The sequence below is a fragment of the Vigna unguiculata genome, chromosome 1, assembly GCF_004118075.2.
Source record: "Vigna unguiculata cultivar IT97K-499-35 chromosome 1, ASM411807v1, whole genome shotgun sequence".
Classification (NCBI taxonomy): domain Eukaryota; kingdom Viridiplantae; phylum Streptophyta; class Magnoliopsida; order Fabales; family Fabaceae; genus Vigna; species Vigna unguiculata.
The window spans coordinates 7,073,045-7,095,227 of NC_040279.1; the positions used below are offsets into that span (position 1 = coordinate 7,073,045).

Sequence of the window (22,183 nt, forward strand, 5' to 3'; positions counted from 1 at the left end):
TTATGTGCACAACATTTTTTGAAAACATCATAATTCCTGCCGCCACAAAATATAATATGACATTTTCATGTCAAACGTCGCTACAAACGTCACTTTATACATTGTATAAAGTGGCATTTTAAAGAGGTAAATAACGATAACTAAAAATGATGCTATTTACTTCTTGGAAAACAAATCCAATGAAAATAAAATGTCATAATTCAAATTATATTACGACATTTATAAATGTCACTATACTAAATTATAAAAAAATTATTATTTATTATTATTCACTATATTTATAATTTCATAATTCAAGAATATTGTATTACTATTATTATTATTATTATCCATTTGTATTTATGTTTTCATAATTCAATAATGTTTTATTATTATTATTGTTATCCACCTATATTTATAATTTTATAATTCAACATATTTTTTCTTTAATAATGACAAATTAAATTATGAACAAAATTATAAAACTATAAGAAAATATGCTAAAATACAAATAAAAATGAACAAAAGAAGAAATTTCATTGATCGTGGAACAATTTCAAAGTGCTGAAGAGTTAAAAGATCCAAACATAAAATAGACAATACTAAAAGTCATTTTGAAATCGTAATACAATTATACTTTTAAACCTAATCCTAATTTGTTTCGCTTCCACCATTTGATCGTACTACATCCTTTGGAGACGGTGCACCACTTTGAACATCATGTGCATTCAATGAATAAGAAATATAAGTAATTGAATAATTTTAAAATAGCAATACAATAAAATTAATTAATTTTCTTAAGTAAATTATAGTACCTCGTTACTAGACGGATGTACCAAAGCAACAACCATTGCAGCAAGAGGTTCAAGAATATCTTCTCTAGAAGCAACATAGGCAAGCACTTTTTGCATTTGGTTCATTTGGTTCTTAACAGTTGCAAGGTCACTTTCCATCTTTACAAACTTGTCATCCATATTTGATGAAGTTCCACTAGAGGAAGCAAAGTTGATTCCACTTAATCTTGCAGTTGGACATTGCTTGAAAGCAGGTGTAGGACAAGCTCGAAAAGAAAAACCTCTAACCCGACCTAGATATTCTTTTCCAAACATAACACCAACTGGATCATTTGGAGATATATCTGATGCAATTTCTGGATTTTTCAACATCAAATCATCAATTTTTTCCTGCATAAAAACGACAAACATCACCATTTCATAAATTTCATGCTTATTAAGAAAATTAGATTTTTCTTCATATATGTCAAGTTTTGTTAAAGTCGTGACCCATATTCTAACGTGATTAATAAAAATACTCCTACCATTCTAAGTTTTATATAGATAAATTAAAAATTGCATGTTGATTTCTAAAAGTTCTGATAAATATGCAGATCTACAAGTGTATCTAGATCTATATTATACAAGTTAACATTAAACATTAATTGATTTGAGACATTACAACTACAACATAATTATGTTGAGAGCTCTGTTTTAAAAAAAATTAATTGTGAGATCAACCCAGACCGTAAAGAACTAGTGGTCCATTCTACCACCAATGTAGTTGCCTAATAAATTCAAGATTCCAATAGTGAATAATATTCCAACAATTAATTGATTGTGGTGGAATGTAGTGATTAAGATTCCAGCAGAAAAACAGAGTATTATAAAGTAGTGAAAAAATTCCAACAACAAAACATACCTTATAATGCAGTTAACAAGATTCCAGCAGTGAACAAAGCATATATAATGCAGTGAACAAAATTCCAATAGCAGAACAAACCATATATAGTGTTATGAACAAAATTCCAGCAGGCATAACAAACCATATATATTGCAGTGAACAATATTCAAGTGACCAGAAAAACCATTTATATGTAGTGAGCCAATTTTCAAAACAGACAAGACCTTTTATATATAAGACACAATAAACTTATAAACAAAAGTTGCATAACTCAATTCACTGAAAAAAGTTACCTCAATCTCCATAGCATCGCCATTCACGTATGTGCCATTTTTTCTCTTATGAGTTATCTTCCACATTTCAGCTCTACTAATACTTCTACCGGTCTCTATTTTCTATGTATTCCAAGAAAAAAATTATAAGCTAAAGAAATCATTCCATAACCAATATGAATATCATTATTAAGAATTGAATAAGTAAAAAATTACCAAATGATCCCTTCTTCTTGACAAAGACATAGCACCACCAATATGAGGAACAATTTGTTTTTTCCTAATATATTTTTTTCTATTACATAATTCCTACAAAAAAAAAATGAGATCAGATTTTTTGAAAGTTCAAATTAAGCTTATTTAAATATACTAATTAAAAAGGTTATACCACTATTGAAGGCTTGAGGCAATAATCAACAAAAACAGTCCATTGATCCATACTGACATTCTCTAGACAATTCTTAATGAGCTCATTTCTACTCATAAGTGGGTCATAAAATTCATTCCAAAGTTTGCATCTGTACTCCCACCACAGTTTCCCAGTTTTAAACATGACATCTCTTTTTGCCAAGTCTTCGTTTATCTTAAAATAAAATCGAGTCTTAAAATATAAAATATAAAATATAAAACACAAATATGTTAGTCCAGATTTATATTGAATAAAAGAAAAACATAATAGATGTCTAATAAATGTTCAGAAGTGGCATGAACAAAATCTGAATTTGGGGTAGATTGAGGACTTGATTGTTCAGATTAAGAAGTTATATGTGCATACCAGTTCTCGCCACCGCTTGTCACCATATTAAAATTACAATTACAACAATAAAAAACTTCAACCTTAAGGATGCACCTATAAATGCACACAACATTCTGTAAATTGTCTACGTGCACCACATATACATAGTAAAATCAATTATAACTAATAGTGTACGACACTGCATTATCCTGCATTATTATTTAGAATATTAACTTGGTTCTGATGTTCATCTCCGCACTACATAAACTAGAACTTATAGTATAGTCATCAGAAGGTTCTTAAAGTGTACAAGTGAATTATAAACTAAGAAAATTTTTCCATAATCTAATCAAGGTTTGTTAGCATTAATCTATATATTTATACTAATTTAGCATAAATTACATTGTTTTGAAACCATGAATACTTCGTAGTAAAAGAGTTAATATGGAGCAGGGAATATAAACATGACTTGGTTGCCTCCTAATGAAGTGACTAAAAGGTGAGGCAATCTAGCTTTAACCTTCCACATGAGAATTGATTAAGATTAATCACAAATACTTTTTTTTCATGAAGAAAAAATTAGTTCTGGTGAAGGTGAGTAGCATTGACAATTTTTGGCTTCATCATACACCCATGGCACCCAGAACCATAGAAGAAGCACACAACATTCTGTAAATTGACCCACATGCACCACATATAAATAGTAAAGTCAATTATTAACATTGACAATTTTCGGGCTTCATCATATACACATAGACACCACTCTCTTTGTTTAAGAAAAAAAAAATACATTGAACAAAGAAACCAGAGGTAGGGAATATGTGGACCCCATTCTTTTTCTTTTTTTTTCTTTATTAGTAATGACACAAAGAATATATAGTACTAGAGTACTCAAAGAAATATATAAACACCTTTAACCTTCAAAATTAACACTAAGCAATTCAAGCTTATTTCCTTTCATATTTAGTTTATCTTTTATGTCTCAATACTGCATCCAACAATACAATGTTTGAATTAAAAGTGGAGTTTTGTGTGAAACACATAGTAGAGTACAATACTACTTTTACTCCAGCAATGTTTCTTTCAACAACAACTAGGGGAATATAAAATAGAGTACAAAAAGGTGAAAAACTCAATGAAGGGGTTAGTGTGACTCAATCTAATTCGTAGGTATCTCTTTCTCCATCCAACACCAATCACCCATCCCAAAAATGATTTCATTTGATGTGGAAAACTTAATGTTGCATAAAGATCACCATGTAGGACTATCATGATGCAGAAAACTTACTGTTGGCTTCAGTTTCATGTTGTCTCAACTGAGGTCATTCTCAATGAAGCACTAGTTAATGTTAATGTCCTTTCCACACCCTCAATTTATTACTTTTATTGTTAAAATTGACGAAAGTTGTATCTGTTGTTCACACTTAAGAACTATATATTGACATAGTGGCATGCTTTTTCACGGCAAAAGAAATTGATCATGTAAGTCTCTTGCCATAAGTTGCAAACTCTCACTCATCAGATATGCCCCAAAGACAATATGCTTATATTTTTTGGCTTTAATTCAATATTAACATTTCAGAGCATTGAAGATACATAAATCAATACGAAATTACCGTGATAAGAGAATAAACTCCAAGTGTAGAAATTTAGACTTTGACATTACCAATTGCTTCTTGAATACCTCACAACCCTTAGTTAAGTCACCATTTTACCTGCATAAAAAAGAATTTATGGTTATCTTTAATTATCAACATTTAACCTCTCACATGACTTGTCAAAACAGTTGGTGTTAATGAATCTTTTCCATTAAAATTACAAAGCACTTACATGCATTTATATATAATTTGAAACTTTTAAAAAAGAATGGCTTGATAGAATCATGAAACTGCAATGGAAAGTTTAGGGTAGCTTGACATAATGATGCTATAAATGATTTGAAAACAGAGGAAGATTCATCTGAAGTAAAAACCATAAAACCCTAAATTTTGTCCACAATGGAGAACTAAAAAATAAAGCATAATGGTTTTTGACCTTCAAAACCATAAAACCCTAACACAGTACATTACCTTGATTGAACCAATGAAGTTGAAGAATTGAAGAATAGAGAACAAGAACAAAAGTATTGGGTCGACTGCGAACAATAACAGACGCTTGTGGAAGAGGTTTCGAACAACTGCGAATAGTTGGGAGCGACTAGGAGTGTCTGCGAACGGTGATGGCGAATGTGAACTGTGATGGCTAGCAAATGCGAACGACAAGTCTATTTCGAATGCAAATCACTTTTTTTAATACGTCAAGAATGCAAATCACTTTTTTGTTTCGAATGCTTGGAAGTGGACACGTTGAATGGAAGTGAATATGAATAGTGAATATGGAAGGCAATGAATGTGAAAAGTGAATTTGGAAAGTAGAATCAGAAAATTGAAAATGAAAATATTGATTTTGGAAGGGAGGGAATTCTTTTTTTTTTTTTTTAAAAAAGGAGGGTCTTATATATTAAAAACCGGGAAAACATTTTTGAGTAAAAAAAATATTTATTGAAAATTGACATTTTTAAATGACATATTTTTTAGTAGTAGTATGACATTTAATAATACGATAGTTAAAAATGCCATATTTTACATGTAAAATATGGCAGTTTTAAAAATGTTGTATTATACTACAAAAAACGACATTTTCAAAGAAACACCATATTAAAAACACTGTTATATACACGATTTTTTGTAGTGTTTGCACTATGTGTCTTGTACTGTTTGTATTTTTTTTCGCAATGATCACCTTATTGGTTTGAGCATATGAAGATGAGGTGTAATGGTACCTTTTGTGGTTGATGCGCCATCAATTTGGAGAATCGAGTGATATTAGATCCTATTAGGTATAATTTGGTAATAAAAGCATAGTATAATAGACTAAGAATGTATATGTGTTATATTATTGTAGTTCTATCTATGTGATATAATTGTATTAATATACATTATACATTAGATAAAAGCATAGTATAATAGACTAAGAATGTATATGCGTTATATTATTGTAGTCCTATCTATGTGATATGATTGTATTAATATACATTATACATTAGATTACATGTTTTGAATATTATAATAAAGCATTCTATTTTATTAATTTTAAATGACTAAAATGAGATGTTACCGTCAATAAAAATGATTTACTTTATTGTAATTAATAAAACAAATCAAAGAAATTTTGTTGTTAATAAAATTTTTTTCTTGGTGTCAATTTTAACAAAAAAAAATTTAATTTATTTTAAAAAATTTAACAAAAAAATCAAACTACATCGATTTTTCAAAAATTAAAATTAGATTGAGACTATATAAATAAAAAACCCAACTTATTATTTTTATACCAAAAGAGCGTAGAAATAATTAAATTAATAAAAATAAAGAAATAATAAGTACGTGACTTGTTCTGTCCACTGTGCTGTCCCACTCTATGCAATGAAACACTTTATTTTTTCCTCTGTTTCTTCACCCAAATATAAAGAAAAGTGACATCTCTGTGTTTGCCATGTGTAATCACCCTTCAGTGTCTGCCACACCTGCACCTTCCCCCACACACTCCTTCCTCTGTCTCACTCTCTAATGCCAATGTTAGATTTTTTCACTCAAAAGATTAAAATAATAAAATATTTATTTAGATCGGATATTATTTAAATAATATTTTAAATATTTTTTCCTTTTCACCTTCACCCTGATAGGAATAAAAGAGAAAGTACTCCAGTTGTTTTGGTGGGAATAAGGTACGGGAAGTAAGGAACTAGAAACATTAAATTTATATTGTTTGTTTGAGATTTATCCTTTTTTTCTTAAATGAAAAAATATTTTTCAAAGATAATCAATATTCCCTAAAACTAAAGAAAAAGAGTTATTCACTCCATTTTAGAAAACCTTTCAAATAACTAATTTATTTTTAACTTTCGTTTCTGTTTCCGTTATTGTTCTCATTTCCTTTCCCACTACTCATACTGCACCTTCATGGCGTCCCTGACTCCCGGCGTCCTCTCCAAGCTCTTAGAGAACGCCGGCAGCAAGGTAACCGCCGCGCACCGCCAGGCCCTCCTCCAGGTCACCGAGATCGTGCCGCGTCTCTCCTCCACCTCCGCCCTGCAGACCCGCGGCTACTTCCTCAAGCTCTCCGACTCCCTCCACTCGGCCTTCGTTTCCGTCCCCGACGACGACGCACACCTCATCTGCTCCGACAAGCTTCAGCTCGGCAACTTCGTCTACATCACTCGCCTCGACCACGCCTCCCCCGTCCCCATCGTCCGCGGCCTCACCGTCCTCCCCAAGCGCCGCCCATGTGTCGGCAACCCAACCGAGCTCCTCCCCGGCGCGTCCCTCCACGCGCCCCAGAGCCAGACTGAACGGGTGAAGAAGAGGGTCGTTGAGAAGAAGGTGGAGACGAGGAGGTTGAGTTTGGACTCTGCGAGAAGGGTCTGGGATCATAGTCCTGTGCGCAAGGAGAAAACCGGTTCTGCGAGTTCCGGTGGTGGTAAACTCAAGCACAAGAAATCCAACCCCACTTCGCCTAACGTGTGTTGCTGTTCTTTTTCTGCTGTTTTCTTCTTCTTTCAGTCATTTACTCACATGTGGGGGTGTTTGGAGAATAGAAGGGAAGAAAAAGGAGGGAAAAGGAAGTATCTTTTTTTTTTTTGGTAGAGAGAAAATATTATTTTTGTATATGGGAATGAATTTTTTAAATTCAAAATTTTTAATGGACTTTCTTTGTTTTTCATCCACTGTTCCTAGTTTCTACTATTGCATAACAGGGAGTAGGATGGATGGAAAATAAGAGAAAAAATTTAAAATTTGAATTGAAGATGGAGAGGAAAAAAGGATTTTTATTTAAAAATCAATTTTTTGTTTCTCACACTTTTTCTTCAAGTAAAAGATCTGAACTCCATTTAAGTGTGTGTTTTATTATTAATTCATAGTTTGGTGAATGAAAGGTTTTACCTTTCGGATCCCTTTTGCTGTTTGTTGTAAATTTTGCATGGGTTTTCTGTGAGGGGGTGGTTTAATAGAGGGTTTGTCAGGGAATGAGTGTTTTCTTTACTATGTATTTGATGGCGGACATGTTATAGTAGTCATTAAGTTGTGTTCAGCAATGTCCCAAGTTTAAGGTTGTAGATTTTTAAGGAAACGTGAGGCTGTCGTCCCACTGCTGAATGTTGTTGTTTTCCTTTTGTTAAATCACCGTTTTGGATAATGGGGGCCCTCTTGGTTTTTTTAAATTTTTTGCGCTTTTAAAAGGCTTTAATTTCTGTTGTTGTGGACCACGCCCACAGCTATGAAAGGTTGTCAATATTTTTTTGGTAATGAATTATGTAAATGTGTTTCGTGAATGTTTGAGGTCAGTATGGTAGGGCCTTTGGTTGAGGGTACTTTTGAGGGTTCTACATGCTCTGATTATAACACTTTTACTCTGATGCTATATGAGACAAAAAGGTTTATTTTTATGCGTCGTTTGTTGTGTTTTAGCTTTCTTGAAGCTTATTGTGGGTACATGGTGTATGATGCTGTAGGTGATAGACAAGAAGCTTTCCACTAAAGCTGATTCTCCGCTAAAATCTCCAACTTCTAGTGTCTCACCTTTGAAGAAAAAAAACGAGAATCTGTGTCCAAAATCATTGACAAACACTCCTGTGAGGAAGAGTACTGGCAGTAGGTCACCCTGTGGTGGCACTGTTCATAGCCAACTAGTAAAGGTTCCCCTCAGTTTCAAGGCTTGGTCTTACGATACTCCTGCATCTTGGGATGATCTCTCACCCTCCACGTGTGATCTTGCAAAGGTATTGAACTGGTTTGTGTGTCTTGATAACATTCAAAACTTGCTTGCAACCATCTCTAGTTTTTGAATTTTGTTGTGTCACTCTTTTGCAGGAAGTTGTAGGTCATAGGAATTTTGCTTTTTTGGTGGCTGTGCGGTCTCTTGAAGAAGCATCTGCTACAGATACTGTGATCCAATGCATGTGGTATTTATTTAATATTTTTAATACAGTTCTTATGTTTTTTGTCACCTCATGTCTAACAAATGCATATTACAAGTTAATTGAGTATTTATAATGAACCTAAACACTTTCTATTTCAAAAAGCATTTCTAGTTATTGAAATACAGAAATGCTTCTGTTACTGTTCTTTTCAAAATATGGTTAACTAGTTTGTGTAACCTGTACCTCCTGTGCCCGTTTAAGTTTTAAAGTACAAGTTGTTGTGGATTATATCTTTCTAAACGTGTCACTATTTGAATGTTATTTCAATTGTAAATTTCTTGCAAAGTGAATAAATATCATGAGAAACCTTATGGTTATTCCAACACTGCATCTCAGCATTTTCAACTGTTGATAATCAGAATTGGAGGGAAATATCTCAGTTTTCTGATAATCAGCTTCTTTCAAGGAAACAGTTGTTTCTTTTGTAAATCTATCCTAAGTGATTATTTTTTGAAGTTAGCTAAAGAACACACACACATGTTTTTCCTCTTTTGGGTAAAGATGAGTAACTGGATTGACTTTATAATTTTATCGACTAAGATGAGCATTCTTTCTCAGCATGTTTGCAGAACTTTGCAAGTCATGTCAAACACATTCTGCTGGATCACTTGTGAAGCAGTTTTTGGAGCTTCACCTGAGTTTGCGGAGAGTTTTAGTGCTGTTTAGTTCTTTACTTATTCCATTTCCGGAACCAAAACCAAGCGGCCAGTCTACCCTGCAGTGTGCAATAGAAGATGCCGGCAAAGTTCCCAGTGGAACGAATGCTATATCTTGGGTACAAGCTGCCATAGGTACCAATCTTTCCAGATTCAATCTATTTGAAAAACAGGCGAAAAGTGAGGTTCTGAATGATGAAAAATGTCATTATGTTGTCATTGAGAATTCTCCTGAGGACATCAATACTGAGAATGCAACTGCTCAAAGCAAGCAAAATCGAGCAACTCAAGCAAGTCCTTTGCCGAATTCAACTGCTAAAAGGCTTCCTTCTGCAAAGCGGAAACTCTTGGCAACCAAAAACAAGGATGCTGGCAAGCAGGATCAATCAAAAGGAATTGAAATAAAGGTGGCTGCAAGTTTGGCTGAAAAACTTCTCGAGGCATCTAGTGAATGGTTCCTGAAGTACTTGGAGGAGTCCCTAAGGAATGAATTTGGGTTGAAAAATGAAGGGAACACTGAAATTGCAAGTCTTCTCGGACAGCTCAAACAGGTGAATCACTGGTTAGATAATTTGGTTGGTGGAGATAAGGTCGATCACAGAGTAGAGAAGCTAAGGAAAAACTTGTACCGGTTTCTACTAGAGCATGTTAATTCCACTACTGTTTCTAATTAATAAATGTGCTATAACACAATGACTAACAAAATTGAGAATGTGGAGAATACTATCCTCAACTGACTCTGCATCATTGGACAGCTGACATTGGTATTACAGTGAAGATTTAAAGTTATAAGGTTTCTGTAGAACTACTTTAATTAGGATCTTACCCCTTGTATAATTTAATTAACTTTCTGGCTGAACAAAGTAATTCCCAAGATTGTACTACTTTTTAGCTGTATTCTATGATAACGATATGTTATTACTTACTATTGATCGTAGATTTATGTTGTAATTCATTTTGGATTAACCTTTTGGTCATTTGCTTCCAAACAGTGTTTAAGCTAACCTTGGAAATCTCAAGTGCACTCTTTAGGTGTAGTTCTGGCTATTGTATGAGCAAATGCTATAAATTGTCAATTCTTGGTTGTGCCAAAAGGTTGGCTTTTCTCTGTGGTGCAGAATGTTTTGGTTTCGTTGTCAAGACAAAAGAATAATCGTGCCAAAGGGTATGGTAGAGAAAGAGACATTGAAAGAGACATTTTATAAGAGCACTAGGACCAAGTGTGAAAACATCAAAATTCAAAAGCCAACGCCTTCTGTGATGAAGGTATATATATATATATATATATATATATATATATAATTTGATATTTTAGTTGGTCAAAAAGTAATGTGTATGGGATGAAGTTGATGATCTCGGAAGCTGTGCCTCCTCAACATTTGGAGCTGACTTTCCCAAGGCTTTCATTCCTTTACAAGACTTCATGTGTTTGTACATTTTCTCAGGCTTAAACGACTTCCCACATTGCCTGCATCATCAAGTCCTATTTATGGTCTTCTCATTGATGATTATGATAAAAACGTGAAATTGAAAGTTTCTCGAAACATATGGGCATCAAGTACACATAGCTCATACATACTACACTACTCACATTTAATTGAGATGCATGAAACAACTGTGAAATCTTTAACACTAGACCCCGCAGCCAAAAGTTGGTAAACATCACAATCTGCTAATAAATGTCAACCCTTTTTCGTATTTTATATTTTATTACAAGAAAATCTAAATTATGGACTTTGACTAGACTTATACAACCACCCTGAATCTTCACTTCACTGGCCTCTTTGTTGGAAACTTTTGCCACTTGTCGTTTCAGTATATATGTTTTAATATTGTTCATACTTATTAGACTAATAACTAACAGTCTAGTGCAGCTTTTCTGGTCTCCATGCACCTCATTTAGCTGAGCCTCAAGCAGGTCCTCACAAGTCCTAATATTGTATCCTATTGATCTTCAACAGAGCTAAAACATCCTCCATAAATATAACCGTGAGTTTTCATGCACAGTTGCTTCTCACCATACTGTTGAAATGCTAATAATTGAAATTATGCTCATGTTGAGTCACTTACGAGCAAATTGGTCCACCAAATGGTTTGCAAGAGCTTTGATTAAGCAAGTCGCCTAACTTTTTCCTGCTCCTGTTTGTTTCCTCTCCATCAAAGCTTTTTCTGCAAACAAGGAAGAAGAATGAGAAATCAGGAAGCAACCAAGCAAATAGTAATATTAGGATCATTATTTTAAAATATTCAAAGTTCAACTGATAGCATAACTCATCACCTTGCGCCATATTGCTGTTTCTGGTCTTGATGACCCCAAGAAGTCCTAAAGCACCTCTCTGATCCTCCCAACCGGTCTCCCTTACAAATCTCAGCTTTTGTTTCAGGCATGTTGCTGGGTTCCTTCGAAATTTTTGTTTGACCCGGGTTCATCAGGATGAGTGCTGCATCATTTGTTTCCACTGTGCCACAAGTGATCCAATTTCGAAAAATATTAGAGACTTTAGTAGAATTGCTTCTGATCTTAGTGAAGGATGATTGAGATGATGATGAGGATATGGTGGACAGGGATGAATCAGGTGAGTGAGTCTTATTCTGGTCATCTTTGTGAATGCCTTTCTTACTCAACAGATTGTGATACAGGGAAGGCAATGAGCAAGTCTCTAATTTCTCTTGGTGCATTTCACTGAAACTCTCTTTGCCTCTTGTGATGTCTAAGTGCTTCTCTTCTTCAACCTTAGAAGAGTCATCATCTGTCACAGACGACCTGTCTGAGCTGAAGACCAACGAGTCCTGACTGATTTCTGATGACCCTTTTGTTGGAGAATTTGTTTTCGAATTCTGGTCTGTTTGAACCTGAGATTCTTCTTCTGCTAGAGACTGTGGCGGCTTCCGCTGCTGCTGATGCTGGTGTTCTTTGTCCTCTACAACTTGTAACTGAGGACACATCTTTTCAGCATTGATATCACAAACTGCAGCTTTCTTTTCTTCTAGTGAAGGAGTTGTTGCTGCAGCATTATCCAAAAAGTTGTCAACTTAATGAGGCTTTTGACATTATTGGAAAAGTGCAGAATGCTTTGGAAATGTCCATGGATGGAAATTATGGGTGGCCATGCTCAAATATTAATGAGAATAACAAAAGTGGGAATAGCAATTTTGTCTAAGTACATACCAAATGGGGTAGTGTGGATTTGTGATCCTTTGAGGATGTATTCATTGTCAGAGATGGGGGTTATGAGGTCGTCATCCAGCAAGTCTTGCCACACATATCCACTCTTGTACCTTCTGCCGTTCAATAATTGTTAGTTACAAATTCATCACAATGCACACATATGGTTAAAGGTTAAAAAAAATGAGGTATAGAAATGGACCCAAGCAAGGATTAGGAGGGTATCACTCAACCTCTTGTAGGACCAAGAAAATGCCTCAGGCAAGTCTTTCCCTCTCAATTCCCCAAGCCATCTCTTGACATCTTTTCAGGAGAAAAAAGGCAATACCGTTAGATAGTAAAAATCACATTAATCACAGCAAAAATGATCCATGAACACCAAGAACTCATTGTAAATGTCAAAGGTAATATGATGTGACAAGAGAAAAAGATAGAAACAAAGAGTCTGAAATGTAACAAGTGTCTGCATTTCCTTACTCTATTCACATCACCTTATGTGTAATGCAGCAGAAACAGAAACAGAAACAACAAGATGCAGAAAAGAAGCATTGAATTGAACACACCTCTGAGATAAACCCCATTACGAGTAAGATGAAGAACACGAATTAGATGAGGATGATCTGCACGACCACCTATCTGACTGAGGAAGTAAATGATGTGAAGCCTTCTCACTTCTCCTAAACCTTTGCCTTCCATTTCAATTTCTCTTGGTGTGTTGTTCTTCTTGCTTTTGCTGCAGCAAACACCAACACCCTCTTAACAAAAGGAACCTTACAAGTACTCTTCTTTTGAGGACCACCCTCTATTGTTTAACTCTGCTATCTTCTACTATGTTTCAGAATATTATATAAAACGTAGAAAGCAGCAGCTAGCATTGGAAAACACACAACACAAGAGATCTTTGTCTCTCTGCCGGCCTGCGACACAAGGAACTGAACTGACATCACAGCATGCAAACATTTATGTCCAATAAAATATTCACAATTTCGTATCATTATCGTATAATATAAGGTTAATATAATGCAGGCCTGCTAGGTAGCTACATGAGCATATATGCATGGAGTGCTTACTTGTTCTTATCTTCTAACAAGAAAACAAAAACATTTTATGTCCCTAACATAGACAAAAGAGTGAGAAACATCGAGACCAGAGAATACCAAGCAAGTGATTGGTTTGTGGAGTAGAACGAAGTTACCTTCACCTCTTCTTTCTAACACAAAAAGCAGATAGATATATAGAGAGAGAGAGAAAAAAAAGTGTGCAAGAATTGACCAGGTTTGTGGATATATAAAGATGTAGTTACAGAGTGGAACCAGGTTCAGGGATAATCTGATTTCTCGCGATTTAAGATTTAAGAAAACATTTAATAAATGTATTATAGTCAGCTTTTGACTTAACATCATTGTTCCCCAAAAAGTTCTTTTCTGTTTCTTCTTTTTTCTGTTTCATAGATGATGGTAAGAAACAAAAAGTGAGAAAAAAAAATGAAAGATAATTAATATGAGAATTAAGATTATTGGTTTGACTCAAAGAAACTAGAAAATAAAATTATTTTATTTCTTATTAATTACTTTCTTTATTTTTATTATTATAATAAAAATTATGGATGTTGAATAATAGCACAAATAGTATTGTTTTGGAATATGTTGCATAACTACCTCTGCATGTCTTTTATTATATTGTTTCTTTTTTCTTTCTAACATAACTGTTAAATGTACATACCGTTACACACACACTTAAATTTTTCATCCACTTGAGTAATTTTGAGAATTTATTATTATTATTATTATTATTTATTTATTTATTATTATTGTTGACTTTCTGAAATTCAACAAACAGAAATAATGGGTAAACCAGTTAGAAACTGAAATGTCCTAATCAATTATTAAAATTATGAAGTCTGTGCTGATGATTAAGAAAACATACCACTTTGACTTGGTCAAATAATTAAATGAAATGGTATATTGAATGCAGTGATATATATATATATATATATATATATATATATATATATATATATATCATATAGTTGCTCAAAAAAGATTAAAATATTTTATTGTTATTTTTTATTGATGCATTAAAACACATTATTCTTTTCATTTTATAACTGTATTGAAAAGATGAGCAGCATGATTTGAAAACATATTATTTTTGTGAATAATTAAATTAATACATTCTATTTAAAAATATACAAATAACGAATACCAATGTTTATTATAGATCAAGATAAATCATCTATAATATGTGAAATTGATTATCACATATTTCCCATAATAAATCTAAAAGAAAATATTTTTTTATCTATTATTTAAGAATTCTTTTAATATTTAAAAATAAATAATTCCTATAATTAATACTTGAAAATGTTATATATATATATATATATATATATATATATATATATAATTTTCTCACGTGAAATTAAGAAAACGTATAAATTTTTGTGAGAATAAATTTCATCACTATCAATTGATTATAAAATATTCTTTATAATAAATTTTAAATAATTATTATAAATCAATAGTCATACATAATAGTTTGTGATTCTATACCAGAATAAAATATAATACACTTTTAATGCTTGCAATTTTTATTCCAAAAGAAATGGACATGCAAATTTAAATACAAAGATTTTTTTTTTAAATATAATACCTTTTAATTCTGTGATATTTGTTGTAAAAGAAATGGACAAGAAATTTATTTACAAAGGTCCTTTTTATTCCAAGAGATATAAACATTAAATGATAAAATGAAGAATAATAAAATCAATTGATATTTTAACAATTTTATTATTTATTTCACTCGTAAGAACCCTACATCCTCTTACTCATTTTGCTTGAGAAAAAAAAAAAAAAATCACGTTGGTTGCAAAAATACCACCCTATAACTTAGATCTGAACATATAATTATTACTAGTTACAATTTACAAATAGTTTTTGCTTTTCTACATATAAAATACCAATTACAAACTCAATGAAAAAAGATATAAAATAAATGAAGGTGTATTAGACAAACTTTCTCACAAGTAATTTGAAGAGAAAAAAAGATATGAATTTTTCCCTGAGTTATTAAAAGTAATATTCATTACTTGTACATACTCTTTCATATAATCTTTCCAAATTTCTCTTTCAATTTTTACATAAATTAATTTTTACTTAATCAGCTTTTTTTTTTCTTCTACATTTATTTATGAATAAGAAATTTAAATAGTTTACGTTTTGCTAACAGCCTAACACAAAGATGCACCCAAATGCAATCAAAAAGAAGAGCAAACATACTTATAGAAAACCAGTTTGACCTAATTTGAAAACACAAATTGTTGAAGACAAATAGATGACAAGAAAGACACTACAAAGTGTTTGACAATTTGAAAATTCCAAATGGCAATCTTGGCCAGCAAGTAGAAGAACACTATATATACAGAATAATCATATAAAGTGAAAGTGGAAAAAATATACTAAAAATTGAAGAAAAACTTCAAACATAATGGTCCAAAAAACAAAGGATTTTGTTAGAGATTGACCTTTTCATGATGTGTAGATCCTCCTTTGTATAGTGTGAGTACCCTTTTGATGATTCCATTGCCATTGAATACATGACACACAAGTTTTGTTTTATCCCTTTTGTCTTCTTTCCTTCAACATCACATTGCAATTTTCATCACAATATGACTCATAAATAACTACCTCAAAATACAAATTAGGAAACTATCATTATAATTCTCTGAAAATCATTCAATTAGAGATTGTCACCTTCAATGAAAAGGAATCATTCCATCTTTATATCACCATGTCTAATATTGAAAATGATTTTTTCATTGAAGAACAAATCCAAAAATGAAACATATTTTTTTAATTTTTTAAATATATTTGTAAGAATTTGATTGACAAATCTAAAAATTTATACATTTATTGTTCTCTGATTTCTTCTCCTTGGGTGCCAAGTTACTCATAATTTTGTTTATGGAATATAGTTTTTTCCTTTCTTTTTCTTTATGACATTTATGACTAATTAGCTATTGCATGATCTCTTATTTTTACCGAAAAAGGGAAAATAAATTGGGACCATGTAGCTTAATTTAATGAATTGGATGAGCAAATTATAAAGATAAGGAAAAGAAAAGTAGTGATCAATATTTATTAAATCATGTGATGGTGAACCTAGCTTGCTAATTTGAATTAAAAGTTCATGAAGAGGGTCAGCAAAATAATGGAAATTTTTCTGCTTAAATAACATCAGGCATAGACAATTCAACAACCTATTCAATTAATTAAAACACTAGTCAATTTAAAGGTCAATAATAGATATTTTTTATAACAAAACTTTGTAAACAAATAACCAAGTGAAGATTCAAAACATGTATATCATGTCATGTGTGTATGTGTATGTTACTATTTTAATGTATTCAGCATAGACATGTAATTTCACTTGTTACATACCCATATATAGCCCAAAATAATGATACAGTGAAATATACTTACTAAAAAAAAAAATCAACGAAAACCTCTCTCTTTAACTTTATCAAACTTAATTATATTTTTGTAGTTATTTCAATTATTTTTTTTATAGTGAATTGGATTGTTAGTCAATAAACTTAACTGAGCCAAATAATAATAATATCAATAATAATAATAATAATAATAATAATAAATATCAATGCTTTAAAGAAGGATAGAGCTATGTCTAAATTTCTAATTACTTTGTTAATATAACAAATATTTATACTACAAGAAAATGTCTCATTAACAATAAATTTTACCGATCAAAAGTTAGTCTCTACAGTGATCAATTTAGATACCAATTTACAAAATAAAGAAAAGATATTGGTTACTAAAATAATCAGTATTATGAATGAAAATTATAATTTATCTCTAAATTAGTTTCTAAAATTTAGCTACCAAAATAAATTGGTCACTAAACATTTGCTACCAAGATCTTTGTTACCAAAGGAATTGATTTATAAATTAGTCTCTAATTAATTAGTGACCAATTGTACTTTTTTATTAATATTAATGACTATTTTAGTAACCAATAATTTTTATTTTGTAAATTGGTATCTAAATTAGTTACTGAAATGACTAACAACTTTTAGTCCCTAAAATTGTTTGTTAATTAAACATTTTCTTGTAATGTCATTAAAGTTTAAAGTTGTTTCATATGGAGAGAGAAAACAATAATGTCTAACATGTGTAATATACATAAATTAAGCTTTAGCTTCTTTTGTAAGAACAATTTTATGTTTGGTAAAAATGAATTTTATATTTATTAGAAGTGTTTTTAAAAATAATGAAAGTTAACCGTCTAACTTCTAGTTAATATATAAATTAAATTTTAACTACTTAAAAATTCATTTTACAAACTTTAGTATTTCTCTAAATTATTCTTTCACATTGTTTCTATCTTCTCTCTTTAATTATGGTATTACCTTCTATCTTTTCTCTAAATAGAAGTCATCATGTAGAGTATTTGTTTTCTACTTTTGTGAAACACGAGATAAAGGGAATTAATATATTGATTTATTTAAGTTGAGTTGTGTTCCGACAGAGATATAGGGAGTTAATATATTGATTCATTTAAGTTGAGTTGTGTTCCAATACGTCTAATAGTCTCATAGACGATACTAATGTTCTGATCTCCAATCCTAAGTCCGTTGAGTAACATCGTTAGGGTTATTCACTACATTTGATATATTGTCCACTTTGGAGTTTAGAGCTCCATCACAAATTTGTTCTTAAAAGGCGTTTCGATGAGTTGAAGAAAGAAGAGGTATTTAAACTGTCTTTGACCTCAACTCTTGAGTGATGTGAAACTATTGGGTGTACTATAACAAGTTGAAAAGTTGCAAGTTAGGAATAATATATTGTTAGTCGTTAAAATGAAAATCTATAATGTAAATAGATGGAGTTGCATTCATTTTGATTGAAAAATTTTGGTTTCAGTGTTACTATTGAATGTGAGATAATAAATTTGGTATGATATGGATAACTGGATTGATATTCGATGTTAGAAATAGAAATTTATGAAGTTTAGATATATGTTAAGTTATAAGGAATTAATTTTAAATTTGAGCATTGTATTGTCAATATGAATTTAGAAATAGTTTATTTAATTAATGAAATGCAAACATATGTATACAATGATATTGATTTTATGATGGTTTGGTTGAAACTATTTAGATTAATAATATTATATGATGGTGTTTATATTATTTTTATGCATAATTTTTTAATTTTATAATATTTTCTCTTAAATAAAATATGAGAACGTCTTTCTCTTAATTTTATAATATTTTCTCTTAAATAAGTAAGAATGCGAAAAGTTTCTTTCTTTTTATGAATTTTTGTACAAGTGATTGTTTCATCACTTAGAATGAAAATCAGAACATGAGAACGTCTCTTTTCTTGACATGTTTTTTGCTCGAGCAACAATTTGACATGTTAAACAAAAATTGTGATAAGACAATTCTCTCTCCTTTTTGTGATTTTTGTAGGCGAAAACCAATTGCTCAAGTGACATTTTATGGGGTGAAAATGTACATAAAAAATGTTAATATGTATCATTAAAGAAATAAGATATTTTAGGTTTACTAACAATTTGATCATATAATTAAGACATTTGGTGGTGAGAAGTTGAAATAGGTTCTTGTATCAAGGCTTTTTATAACAGATGTAGGTACTACCCTAACATAAGAAACTAAGGTTGATTTTTACCAATGACATTATAGGTTAAGTGTTAGTCTCGGTTGGGACATGCTTGATACGAGGCTTTCAAAAAAATTTAAGTGTGAAATATTGTTTTGAATGGTTGAAAAGTAGTTGAGAATTGTGTCTTGGTTAGAAAATTCAATAATAGTTTGTTGCGTTTGTTATCTAGTGTGAGAATATGAGTTAAGTCTTTAATCGTGAATGTGTTTGATTAAGTAATTATGTAATTACATGAGTATGAAGTAGTATTAGCTTAGAGATTGATATTTATTATATTAGCTCACTCTTGTGATAGTATTTTGGAACACACGTTTCATATATTAATTTGGAAACCAATGGTTCTAGAAGAATTGCAAACTATTAGTGACAACAAAGCATGTTGTATCCTTATGAGAGGTGTTGATCTATTTAAAAACAAAAAAGGTTGTGAATAGAAGTTTACGTTCAAGTTGGCTAACTGAATATCTTTTTATGTTGAATATGGCATCCCTAACTTCCCCTCTTGTTATATACATGTCACATATATATGGCATAAGCCATAGTGGTGATGACCACGATGTTACATAGTATAGTGCCATGATGACAAAAACAACATGTTGTATTAACTACAACCCAACAGTTTATCATTAGACCTTTAAAGTTTGGATGATTTTATAAGGCACGTACTTTCTAAATTCAATGAAAAATCTAGTCCAAATCATAATATTAATGGACCTAGAAGATTCATTTTTTATGTGATTCAATTTCCAATTTGGTAGGGGCCAAATGTTTGAGCTGATTTGGCTGGGGTCAAAGGTCGAGCAAAGTCAATCCAAGCTTAAGGTTGGTTCGGGTTGGTACCAACGGAAGGTCGATTCGTGTCAATCCTGGCCAAAGTCGAGATGAGTTATCACATGCTTAGGGTTGAGTCGAGTCGACCTAGGTCAAAAGTCAATATGAGTTAGTCTAAGTCGAAGGTCGAGCCTAGTAGACCCGAGATGAAGGTCAAGCTGAGTTAACTTCAGCCAAAGGGTCATGCCGAGTCATCATGGGTCCGAGGTCGAGGCTAGTCAACATGATCCTAGGTTGAGTCGAGTCAATCCAAACCTAGGTGGAGCCAAGTCGACAAGACCCAGATTAAGTCAATTCAGTCTCGACATAGGTTGACTCATGTCAACTCTTGCTGATATTGATGTGAGGTGGCTCAGATCAACATCAACAAGAATTGACATGAGGTGGCTCAGATTCAAGTCGAGCCGAGTGAACCAGACCCAAGTTGTTATGAGTCGACCTGGGTTTAGGTCGAGTGAGTCATCCAGATCCATATCCGATGGAGTTAATAGTCATGTATATTAGATCGATTTTACTAAATTTAATATATTTGACAAAGTAGATTCAATCTAAATTTAATCCAATTAAAATTGGATTGAAAAAAGAGTTATAATCTAGTTGATTTGATTAAAATAGATATGAATCGTAGATCAATATATTTTATTGGAAGTAGACTAGATTCAAAAAAATCCAATCCATGCCGAGAGATGTATGAGAAAGTTACATTGATAATTTTTGGTGGAGTACTTCCGTAAGAAAATCTAATACTCCAAAGAGTTTAAGTTCATACAACTGATTTAGAATGATTTATTTGGATTATATTTCTGGATAGACTAACTAAATTTTACACTCAATCCATTAAAGCCTAAGAATTCAAAATGTTTGAGAATGGACTGAGGCAGAAAACAAAAGAAGTTGGCATTTCCTTACATAAAGTTTTATGTTTTGATTGAAATGATTAAAGTAGTGGAATATTTATTATACTTATAAAAAAAACACATTTTGAAATAAGTGGGAGTTGATCCAAAAAATCTATGAGGTAGATAAAAAATATCCTAAAACATAACTTCTAACTGTTATATATATGTTTTTTATAAAAAAAATAAAATTAGCATCAAAACGCTATTTTTAACAAAAACCTCAAATTTATATTCTGGGAGACTCTTTTGTTCATTAAAAAAGAGAAAAAGAAAGAGAGGGAACTTATGATATTTATAATGTTTACAGGTCTTTGCATTTTTTACAATGTTTGTATATCTACACCATTGAAGTAAAAGAATCAACTTATGAATGAAAGCACACTCAAAAACAAAAGAAGGAACGCACAGAAAAATGGAAGAAAAAAATGCTACAAAACCAAAGGAAGAAAAAAAAAATGCTTTCATGTGCATGAAAATGCTACAAAAGCAATGCAGAGAATATCACAACACAGAAATGAATGAGTCATCAAGAAATAAGGGAAGAGATATGTGATGTTCACCTGATGATGCAGGAGAGGTTTTAATGGCTCTGATTTTCCATTGCTGAATGTGTTTACAAAAAGTGTCAACGATGTTACTTTATGAACATTTATATGGGTATAGCATAGAAGCAAAGCAGTGAAGTTTTCCAAAAGCACGTTTGTATCGTGAAAAATAGGTGCATAAGCTGGATTATAAATAAGTTAGCAATAGTAACGTAGAAGGAAATTCTTCAAGCATTCTCCTCTTTTGCCTTAATAAAGTGAAACCTTTATAGAAAAGCTTATGTGTTTGCCTTTCCTTGTAGAGAAACTTTGCAATAAGAGTGTCCCCACTTGCCACTAATTTTGAGCTTCTCATAGAAGAATACATAATTTTCTTTACCTTTATAAGTAAGATTCCCCTCATGATGCACTAATGACGAGAGATGACCAACAAAATAATAATACACTAATTGAAGAGATTGAAGAGGGAGTTGATTTCTTGAAATCTTACTTTTTAACACTAATTAAGCCATTTGGCTTTCTAAGTTTATAGAATAATAATATTTATTTTGTATATCATATTCTAGTTTTTTATAATTTTCAATAATTTTGATTAATTCTTTTAAGTGAGATTTTTCTTGAACTTAACAATGTTGTGGTTGAGGTTGGAAAAGTGTTTTTTTATGAAAATTCCACATGTAACAATTTGTTGAAGAAAGGTGC

The 22,183-nt window shown here is 31.6% G+C and overlaps 3 protein-coding genes across 13 annotated transcripts; 1 reads left to right on the forward strand and 2 right to left on the reverse strand.

Moving 5' to 3' along the window:
- Positions 1-505: 505 nt before the first annotated feature.
- LOC114178237 lies at positions 506-5,024 on the reverse strand. 4 transcript variants are annotated; one of them, XM_028064054.1, is made up of 7 exons: positions 4,734-5,024; positions 4,281-4,379; positions 2,317-2,501; positions 2,145-2,237; positions 1,950-2,051; positions 795-1,163; positions 506-688 (listed from the first exon to the last, which is right to left on the reverse strand). In XM_028064054.1, the coding sequence occupies exons 3-7, from the start codon at positions 2,479-2,481 to the stop codon at positions 611-613; spliced, it is 807 nt and encodes a 268-aa protein (XP_027919855.1). In that variant the 5' UTR covers positions 2,482-2,501; positions 4,281-4,379; positions 4,734-5,024; the 3' UTR covers positions 506-610. The 4 variants fall into 4 exon arrangements, with proteins under 4 accessions (XP_027919855.1, XP_027919847.1, XP_027919839.1 ...); XM_028064046.1 differs by having other exon boundaries at positions 2,317-2,511; XM_028064038.1 differs by having other exon boundaries at positions 2,317-2,529.
- A 1,596-nt stretch (positions 5,025-6,620) lies between these two features.
- LOC114181822 lies at positions 6,621-10,317 on the forward strand. Its single transcript, XM_028068402.1, has 4 exons — positions 6,621-7,220; positions 8,213-8,479; positions 8,571-8,662; positions 9,239-10,317. Exons 1-4 carry the CDS (start codon positions 6,663-6,665, stop codon positions 10,008-10,010), a joined length of 1,689 nt encoding a protein of 562 aa, XP_027924203.1. The 5' UTR covers positions 6,621-6,662; the 3' UTR covers positions 10,011-10,317.
- Positions 10,318-10,517: 200 nt separating this feature from the next.
- On the reverse strand, positions 10,518-21,612 carry LOC114179809. Of its 8 annotated transcripts, none has more exons than XM_028066281.1 (8): positions 21,497-21,612; positions 16,026-16,137; positions 13,066-13,235; positions 12,736-12,805; positions 12,506-12,615; positions 11,615-12,341; positions 11,407-11,505; positions 10,518-10,804 (listed from the first exon to the last, which is right to left on the reverse strand). In XM_028066281.1, the coding sequence occupies exons 2-8, from the start codon at positions 16,097-16,099 to the stop codon at positions 10,648-10,650; spliced, it is 1,407 nt and encodes a 468-aa protein (XP_027922082.1). In that variant the 5' UTR covers positions 16,100-16,137; positions 21,497-21,612; the 3' UTR covers positions 10,518-10,647. The 8 variants fall into 8 exon arrangements, with proteins under 8 accessions (XP_027922082.1, XP_027922074.1, XP_027922106.1 ...); XM_028066273.1 differs by having other exon boundaries at positions 12,506-12,618; positions 21,497-21,611; XM_028066331.1 differs by lacking the exon at positions 10,518-10,804 and adding an exon at positions 10,859-11,299 and having other exon boundaries at positions 12,506-12,618; positions 21,497-21,610.
- Positions 21,613-22,183: the final 571 nt, after the last annotated feature.

Coding starts and splice junctions, on each gene's coding strand:
- LOC114178237 (XM_028064054.1), bottom strand. CDS start 2,481: ATGTTTAAAACTGGGAAACTGTGGTGGGAGTACAGATGCAAACTTTGG. Junction 2,052..2,144: donor CAAGAAGAAGGGATCATTTG/GTAATTTTTTAC, acceptor TGGAATACATAG/AAAATAGAGACCGGTAGAAG. Junction 689..794: donor TACATCCGTCTAGTAACGAG/GTACTATAATTT, acceptor TGATGTTCAAAG/TGGTGCACCGTCTCCAAAGG.
- LOC114181822 (XM_028068402.1), top strand. CDS start 6,663: ATGGCGTCCCTGACTCCCGGCGTCCTCTCCAAGCTCTTAGAGAACGCC. Junction 7,221..8,212: donor CCAACCCCACTTCGCCTAAC/GTGTGTTGCTGT, acceptor ATGATGCTGTAG/GTGATAGACAAGAAGCTTTC. Junction 8,480..8,570: donor CCACGTGTGATCTTGCAAAG/GTATTGAACTGG, acceptor ACTCTTTTGCAG/GAAGTTGTAGGTCATAGGAA.
- LOC114179809 (XM_028066273.1), bottom strand. CDS start 16,099: ATGTATTCAATGGCAATGGAATCATCAAAAGGGTACTCACACTATACA. Junction 11,506..11,614: donor AAACAGCAATATGGCGCAAG/GTGATGAGTTAT, acceptor CCTTGTTTGCAG/AAAAAGCTTTGATGGAGAGG. Junction 10,805..11,406: donor TTTGGTGGACCAATTTGCTC/GTAAGTGACTCA, acceptor TTGATGATGCAG/GCAATGTGGGAAGTCGTTTA.